The following is an 8,968-nucleotide window of genomic DNA, read 5'->3' on the forward strand; positions in this document are numbered from 1 at the left end:
AAATATGCCCTTTTTGCTTTCCGTCTCTTTCTTCTGCACTATCTGAGTTCTATATATTTCTCGATTTATGTTTTATAATTTTAGATGTGTTTGATTGCATTCTTCGTGTTGATGATGTTTATGTCGTATCTCTCTCGCTCCCTCTCCCTCCCTCCCTCCCTCCCTCCCTCCCCTCGCTCGCTCGCTCTCTCTCCCTCTCCCCCCTCGCCCCCCCCTCGCCCCCCCCCCCCCCTCTCTCTCTTTTATTTTAAATTGTTTTGCTGTTAATATCTTTTGAATGTTGATTATTATGTTTATGTCTTTAGTTTTATCTCTGATTCTTCTGTTACTTCTTTTATCTTGCTTTATGGAGATGTGTTGATACTCACTGACCGAAATTTTGGATTATTTCAGAGGTGAATCTTGATTGTAATTGTTATTCTTTTCTCCCCATCTTCTTAGTAGAATGGTAATTCTCTTTCGCCTCTTATATATCTTAGTACTTCAAATTCTTACGGTCTAAGTGTTTGATTATTACCTGAGAGTTTTGATATTTTTTGTATTCTGTGATTTTGATATTTGATGATTTTGATGAAGTTGTGTATAGTGACAGTTTTGATGAAGATGGGCATGTGTTTGTTACTTAAAAGGTTCTTATGAGTTGTTCATGCATATATCTAAATTTGACGTCATAGAATACATAACTGTATTCTCTATATGAATGCAGGGACAACTGTCCAGTTATCTTGAAGTCTTATGAGTTATTTGGAATCTCGTGCTCACATACTTCACATAAAGTAACACTTCCTTTGCTTTTTTTTAAATATTATTTCTTCTTAGTTCTTTGCTTGGATCATATCATGCTGAGTTTTTACACCAATCTGGCTGGCACTAAAGGAAAATGGTATGTACAGCATGTTATATAAATATAATCTTCTTATAGAATGTGTTAGCTACATAATTTTTTTGAAACAACAAAGCTGATTATATATTAAGATCAAAGGGATCAGTAAGTTTGTTTGATCTCAAAGTTTTTTTAGTAGTTTATATTATCAGATTGCATTTAGTCTATTTTAAATGTTAATTTTTTTGTTTGGTAGTACATGGTCAATTAGTATTGATGATATAGTACATGGTCATCCCTTTGCTCACCCTCGAGTAAATATATACACCTTACTCGAGTATTTTGTTTCAGGTAAGTGGGCATTTGACCTGCTTTGATAAGGAAACAAAACATATTAACGGTCCTGGTAAGTTGATAGGTTATTTCAAATTTATAGCAGATTTGACACCTTGAATTTGGGCACATCAAGGCTACATGACAAAGATGAAAATCTGCACTCTTCAGAGCATGTTAATGCTGGTAACCTTATCCTTGATCGCCATCAAATATTACGACAATAGCTGCAGTTACTTTGTGTTATTTTATTTCCAGAGACAAGGATGTGTGCATAAGATGTTTCCTAAATTTTCTGAATTTTAGGGGGTGCTACCAAGGAAGTGCCCATTGATGATGCTAGTTATAGCAAATTACAGGGTACTGATTATAAGTGTGCTGAATCACCTGCATCAGAAACCCTGTCTGATATTGAAGATCTTGAGGTTTGTAATTTAGTCACTTTACCTGTGATCTTCCGTTATTGTAGCTTATTCCCTTAGCGCAATGTAATTTGCATGTGAGGTTTGCTGTAACGAGTGCATTTATGTCAAATTGGAGACCATGCATCTAAAAGTTGAAGGAAGATGCAAACGATTCACATTAGATTTCTAAGAATAAATTAAATTACTAAGAGATGGTGAAGGTGCTCCTTCTGATACAAGAATTTAAAGTTCAAATTCACCTCCTCTGCCCTATACTTTACCATTTATTAAATATGAAACAAGAAAGTTGACAAACATAATTAGTTTATTATTTATATTTGTCACCAAATGGAAAATAATTAAATATGCAAAATTGGATAAAGTAGGCAATTTGGGGATTTATCTGATATGCGGTTGCTTCTCTCAAGTTGTCATTCTGCCCTCCCATCTTTATTCTCTTAATATATTGCCCTTTTTAATTTTTTGGGATAAATATGGATTCTAGAATTCATTATACACTTTTTCATCCCCCATACTGTGAGTGTAAGAAGTTATTAACAGGATGCAAGTGTGAGATGATAGTATTATTTTGCATAAATGCGGGCAAAGAACAAAATTATTTAACAGTGAAGCTGAAAACTATCCCTCAACTGTATGATTAAATGTCAAATTCTAAATATGTTGGTAAAGGAATTAATGAATTAGATCAGTAGGGATTTCAGTATGCGTGTCACTATTTCTAAAAATTTAGTTATTGGGCAATATCGCCTTTTATTGATCTATGCACAAGGTATTGAAGCCCATGTCGGCATCAGCAAGTTCCAGTAGGGTAATTTTTCTCTGATCATGAGGGAGTCCTTTGAGAGGTGATCTTTTCTCTTTTGGAAACTTTAAGATATTTACTTACCCAGACGTCACTGAATTAAAGGTCAAGTCTGATAGACATAAAGTGCTAATAGTTACTAAAATTCACGTAATGCAAGAACGGGGGATGCTTTATGGTGTCAGTTACGTGACTCCAATTATTGCCGTATTTTCCTGTTTGTCCCTTATTGTAATTAATATATTAGCTAGATGACAATACAAAGACCATTTGCCAACTTAGTTATAATTTGTTGTTTACTAGTTTAGATTTTCTATTATCAAACTATATCTGGACGGGCTCCATGGCCCATCATCCATATACATTGAATTGTTCCTCACGAATTGTCTTGTTTAGGTAGATAACTACATTCACACTGCAGAGGAGATGCAGTACAAGAAGATCATCTGGGAAGAATTGAATAGAGAATATGTTGAGGTGATATGAAAAAATTTTACCTTTCACTTCAGCATTATCTTACATCTTGTTATTTGCATCAAAGCTTTTCAACTTAGCCATCAGATTTAGACTAGTCAGTGATGAGTTGCATTAGTAGAGAACCAATCTTTCAAATAGTGTTTGGCACCATGAGTGTCATTGCGCGTAATTGCATCTAGGAAACCACGGGTCTTGACTGCACAGGTGACATGGCCCTCACCTAGGTCTCTATAAGCAACAGGTGGGACAAACAAGTTCCAGTCTGCTAAACATAGAATTCTAACCAAATTGGAAAAAATTATTGTACTCTGTTATGCTTGAGCACTTTAGACTTATCACTCAGATAGAAGGGTGCTATGTTTTGCTGGAAAAACAAGCTGAAATTTTTTATTTCTCATTTTTTTATCTTTTCCCCTAGAGTAGACTACTGTCTTAATTCATTGGATTGCTCCTGCATGTTTATGTTTTTTACTTGTTACTGCCTTTTATACTGATGAAATTACTGCCGAATGGATATATAGGAACAACTAGCCAAGGAAGCTGCTGCAGCTGCTGCAAAGGAGGCGTGTGAAGCGCATATGCGGAATTGTCCTGAGGACATGGAGGATGCTAGAAAGCTTGCTGCAGAAGTTGCAGCAGCCATGGAACAATCGAAAAAGGTTAGTTTTGATTATATGAAAGTTAGATATTGATTGTTTAATTGTGATTGTTTGAGTTCCTACAGGGATTTTCGCATAGGCCTAGGCATACTGGCATTTTTTGGAATTGATTTTATTTTTATCAACTTTGTACGAAAACCCTGCATCTTTTCTATGTGATGATTAGTCTCGAAAATTATGGAGATGTCTAACACATCACATTTGCAACCCAAGGCAAAATCATTAAATTCCAATTTCTGACCCAGACACAACTTGTGAATAGTGATTGTTAAATATCTTAACCACCGTAAAAGCTGCAAGTATGAGAATGGAACTATGAATTTCTCAAACAATGGAGGTACTGACTAACATTAAACATATATCTTTTTTATAGGTCTAGGGAACGATTAAAACTTGTGTTGATATGTAACTATAATGAAGTTATACTGCAATCAGTATTTATTTTGATAAATACATATCTTTTTTCATTCGATAGAGTGATACATACCTCATCGAGAATTTTTTTGGATCTGCCTTCGCACCTGGTCTTGTAATTTTGAAGCTACCCAGTTATGGAGTATGTACTTAACTGGTCCTAGTGATCACTAAATTGGGGGAAACAATATTGTTTACTATTGATTAAAGTAATTTTTCTACCTACCAGTCCTGCAAATCAATCATAGTGGATTTTTCACCCTCACACTATTAGAATTTTCTGAAGTGCAATTGGATCACTCACCTATTATATATTAGGTTTTTTTAATATTACGGTTTTCTATCTCCCTCTAAAAGCATGAGAAAATGCTATTCATCAATTAACCACTACTTGATGACTTCCTTTTACTTAAATCATCATTTGCAGGAAAGACGACAAAAAAGTGCAGCAGAGGCTAAAAATGCAGCTCCTCCTCGAACTGCTGCAGAAGCAACCCGCCAAATGCTAGCCAAGAAGGTACTATGTTAGTTGGTGACCGGAATTATATTATTGAAGTTTGATGTCTTGGGAATGATTGTAGTGTCTGTGTTCATGCAAACCCTGACCAAGTGCAAAGACTTGCAACTCATAACTCATAACGCGAACTTTAGGAGTCATCGTAACAAGTACCATTATATCTACCTATCCAACCAAGGGATGGAAGGGCAGAGGCCTTTGGTGTCCCCTCCAATCAAGAATTGGGGCCTCACAATCACTAGCCAATATGCTTTTCTCTCATGCCTTTATTCGTTCATGGTTCGATATTCTGGTGTCCTAGGCGTAGAGGAACCACACCAATCCATCCCGAACTTGGTGGTTAAACATATTATACATATACAAGTAGTTCGCTGTTTGTTATCTAGCATGCAACACAATGAAACTTAGATTAAATAATATTAAAAAGAAGCCCTATAGATTTCTTTACGTATTCACCCAGGGTCGAGGAATGTTAGTTAACCTACATAGTATTAAGTTTTTATGCAATTTCATTCACTTCCATCCTAATTAATATAAAAAGAAAACTGACAGTGAGTATCATGAGAAATTCTTTAGGTAATTGATGTATCAATAATTGAAGAAAATTGATGGTGCATACCATCATAAACAAATTATTTAAATAATTGCCTTGAAGTATGCCTACTAACACTTGGGCCAGTAAAATTGCTTCTTTTAAGCTCAGATCAGATTTCTTATTCTGCATATATGAAAATGTGGCAAATTAATATTTGTTACTTTTGTAGCATATAAACATAATTGTAATTGTAATTATATATAATAATTGTAAGTGAAGAAAAGACCAAGAAGTGAAGCGGATAAAATTGAGCAGAAAGTTGCTGAGGGACTATAGCTTTACTCTGCAGGAGTCATGTTTTAGAAGATAGTATTCGGTTGAGGGTTGTTCTTTTCCTAATCGCCACAGAGAAGCTCCTTTTTCTTTATAATACGTTCCCTGAATTAAAAGTTATGAATAATATATCTGAGTTTATAAGGAAACCTGGCTTTGGTGCTTTGCATCTCTGCTACTGGAGTCACCTAATTTAATATTTTTGAGCTAAAGGAATGTATTATATATTAAAAGTTATTGTTTTGTTATGTGGTGAATATTTCTTTTAAATTCAAAGATACTGCATGAGCAGTCTTTATATATTCTAAACCTTAGCTTTCCGTGTGTTTTGTATTGTGCTCCGTGTATTGGGAGATAAGTTGTATCTTGTTGCTAATTTCTTGAAATGTATGCTTCTGTTAACGACTGTCATTAATGTAAGTTGTGAATTCATTTTGCAGAAGCTTGACTCGAAGATCAACTATGATGTGTTGGACGAACTTTTTAATGACTCGGTATGTTGATCATCTCTTTCTGTTTCGGCCCTTTAATATGGCCCAGACATCTAATTTTTTCTCAAACCTCTGACTTCCAAACACGGCCTTCATATCTGTATCTAACCATATGTCTTTTTAAGTTGTAAATATCTGGGCAATTCGCAATTCTCCTGTTTCTGTCGGGCCTTCTATGGCTGACAGATATCATGACATTATTTGAGTTTCATCACCTCCGAATCCTTTGTTTATTGTTACTTTCACTTTTCCCAACAGGTTTCTCCAGATAACAAGAAAAGCCGTCTAAATGATGAGGTGTACGCCAGTGGAACAGAATACGTGAAGCAGAATATGAAGGAAAATGACTCTGAACTGCTTCCAGAAAACGAGAATGAAGGTGGACCAGAGGAATTTTCTGAGGGCTTGCAATATGGTAATGAAGAAGACTACATTGATGATTATGGATATGATGAGGAATATTAGAATGATTGAAATACCTATTTTTTCATCTATAATAAGTTGGACTTGGACGACAACAAATAGATGGCAGCGAGATTTTAACTGTTGTACATCGTTTCTATATTGCAGCTTTAGTGAATCATCTGAAATTCATTATTTTATGCAAAAGATAATAAATACACCGTTAGAAATGCTCTCTATATTAGTCAAATTTCAGATCTGAGATGACCACAACTATTTGTATTGTTTCAGGTGGCCTTAATTTCTGTAATCTGCACGTGAAAGCATTGTAACAAATCATTATGATAATTTTATTTATTTTTTTGATATTTAACCAAATACATTATTTGCTTCGATCATGTTTCACTATTACTAAGCATGTATCTTATGTTGTGTTTCATGGTTTCTTAGTGTACTAGCGTGGATTTGAATTTTGAACACTGTATTTAACTGATTCAAATTGACATTGCAAATAGCTGATTGACTACATGAGTGGTGACCGGGAGGGCTAAGCATTCGGGAATTTGGTAGCCGAATTGAATATATATCGATTATAGACAGGGGAAAATTAATATTGAATGAGAACTAAAATTATTTGGGTTATTATACTCAACTAAATTTTTATTTCGTTTGAAATGTAGTACTAAATTTTTTAAAATTATAACGAATTCAAATACTACATGAAATAATAACAAAATAAATACTATTGACTACAAACACAACTAAATACAAGAGTAACAAACATAACAAGATACACAAGTAACGCCAAGAGCACATATCAAAATCGCCAAGAGCACATATCAAAATCTATATTAGACGGCCGACCAAGCCAAGTTCGACTAAATTAAAAACATGTCGTCAAGTTCGACTAAATTAAAAACATGTCAAAAAAAATATCGACCTCAACTACAAAATAATCTCAACAGAATATGTCAGAAAATATATCGATCTGAACTACAAAATAATCTCAACAAAATTTACAGACCAGATGCAAATCCATTAATTCGATCACCTAAAAATCCATGCAACTTTAACCTATAAGAGCAAAATAATAAAATGATTTTAGATTAATTATTATTTTTTCATTATTTTATTTTCTCTATTTATTATATTCACTCCTTTCATTTTTGTTTTAGTTATATTTATTATTTTTTACATTAAATAAATATATATATTACTTTTATAAAATATATATTTTAGCATCCGCTAAATTTTCTATGTTCCTGTGATATTCAGAAAAGACGTTAAAAGCCTAGACTGATTAAGCAAATTAATGCTACAGGCTGGCTATACCTGGTCCCGCCACCAGTACAAAAGCACCTTGTGTCAGAAAAGTTTGAAGTTTGCAGTCTTTTCGAACTGCACTACCAGGAGTGGTTTACTGCTGCTACTTTTTTAAGATATCCGCCTGCGGGGAAAATTTTAGCCCCCTCCTTTGGAATGTTTGATTTTTTAGCATAAAATTTTACAATTTTTTATTATATTGTTAAAATTAATATTCTTTTTATTTTTTAGAAATAAATTAATATTATAAATGAAAAATAAAACTTTTTGTTTTACAATCAAAGAATTAATAAAATGTGTATCAAAAACCAAATAACGTTTATTTCAAAACGAAAAGTATCAAATTAGATTTTGTGGATCAGTGAATTATCATCTCAACTTGAGCACAATAAATCTATAATTTCCAAACCCTGGTAGTTATTATTATATGAGAAAAAAGGAGATGAGATTAACCTGATTTACACTAATTACTTACGTGAGGTTAAACGACAAACTGCATCTGTCGTTAACTCTTCTTTTTTTGCCAAAATTGAAAATACCTCTGTACGCGCTGCATCTTCATACATCAAGTAAATCAGTTTTTGTTTCTCTTTGTAACATTATCATCTAAAAGGTCCTTCACCAATTTCAGGATGTCACCAACAATCTCTCCATGAACAGATGCCATCGGTAAAGTGGTGGTATCAGCTTTCTCTCCAACATCAGAATTATTTCCCTTCCAAAAAATTTGAAAACATATATGCCAAACTCATGGCTATCACCGCAAGCTCTTCAATTTTTGTTAATTTTTATTGGAGTGCATATAAGCCTGAACTATTATAATTTTAATATACATGATTTCCCGCCTGAGCTGTTGTGTGTATTGTATTCAATTCATTCAATATAATCTAAATTCCTGCTAACATAACTACCCACTTTTAATGTCTAATATGGTCTTTTTCCACTTATTTGGGTTGACCCATTTGTCATGGATACTACCCATTCCGTGTACGGACTTTTTCTTGCTTCAGTTATTGCCCGGTGGTTAATTAAATCCTAAATTATAGCAATCATGTTAGTGGCACGCGGGTAAAGAAAATTCGAATTTTTGTTTGCTCTCCTCACACCGTAGAACCGTGATCTGCTTTTCCCACCGCATCATTTTCCTTCTTCTCCGACCTGCGTTGTCGACGGACCCGACCCGGTAGTTAACCTCCTACAGATATGGCAGCGTTCTTTTTTCTCCTCTCTTTCCAAACGTGCTTACTTCTCGGATTAAACTACTCTCATCACACCATCATTCTGTTTAGACACCGATCCATTGTCGAAGATACTAAGCGCCAGATTACCAATCCCGGTTCTGGTGATCATATCTGTTTTACAAGCACACAACTTAAACACAATAATCATCTTTGACATATCCCTGATATTCAAGTTTTTGCACAACCTTGAAAC

The 8,968-nt window shown here is 34.2% G+C and overlaps 1 protein-coding gene across 2 annotated transcripts; it reads left to right on the plus strand.

Annotated features, from left to right (window-relative positions):
• The first annotated feature begins 257 nt into the window (after positions 1–257).
• On the plus strand, positions 258–6,604 carry LOC135148319 (uncharacterized). 2 transcript variants are annotated; one of them, XM_064082965.1, is made up of 10 exons: positions 258–448; positions 577–629; positions 707–883; positions 1,260–1,342; positions 1,463–1,581; positions 2,780–2,860; positions 3,382–3,519; positions 4,361–4,450; positions 5,759–5,812; positions 6,068–6,604. In XM_064082965.1, the coding sequence occupies exons 1-10, from the start codon at positions 446–448 to the stop codon at positions 6,272–6,274; spliced, it is 1,005 nt and encodes a 334-aa protein (XP_063939035.1). In that variant the 5' UTR covers positions 258–445; the 3' UTR covers positions 6,275–6,604. The 2 variants fall into 2 exon arrangements, with proteins under 2 accessions (XP_063939035.1, XP_063939034.1); XM_064082964.1 differs by lacking the exon at positions 258–448 and having other exon boundaries at positions 564–629.
• The last annotated feature ends 2,364 nt before the right edge of the window (positions 6,605–8,968 follow it).

This window comes from Daucus carota, chromosome 8 (genome assembly GCF_001625215.2).
Source record: "Daucus carota subsp. sativus chromosome 8, DH1 v3.0, whole genome shotgun sequence".
In the NCBI taxonomy this organism is placed as follows: domain Eukaryota; kingdom Viridiplantae; phylum Streptophyta; class Magnoliopsida; order Apiales; family Apiaceae; genus Daucus; species Daucus carota.

Bases quoted from the DNA above. Each gene is read 5' to 3' on its own strand.
- LOC135148319 (XM_064082964.1), top strand. From the start codon at position 571: ATGAAGTTGTGTATAGTGACAGTTTTGATGAAGATGGGCATGTGTTTG. The intron at 1,582-2,779 runs GTTTGTAATTTA...TGTCTTGTTTAG, and splicing joins CTGATATTGAAGATCTTGAG to GTAGATAACTACATTCACAC. The intron at 5,813-6,067 runs GTATGTTGATCA...TTTTCCCAACAG, and splicing joins ACGAACTTTTTAATGACTCG to GTTTCTCCAGATAACAAGAA.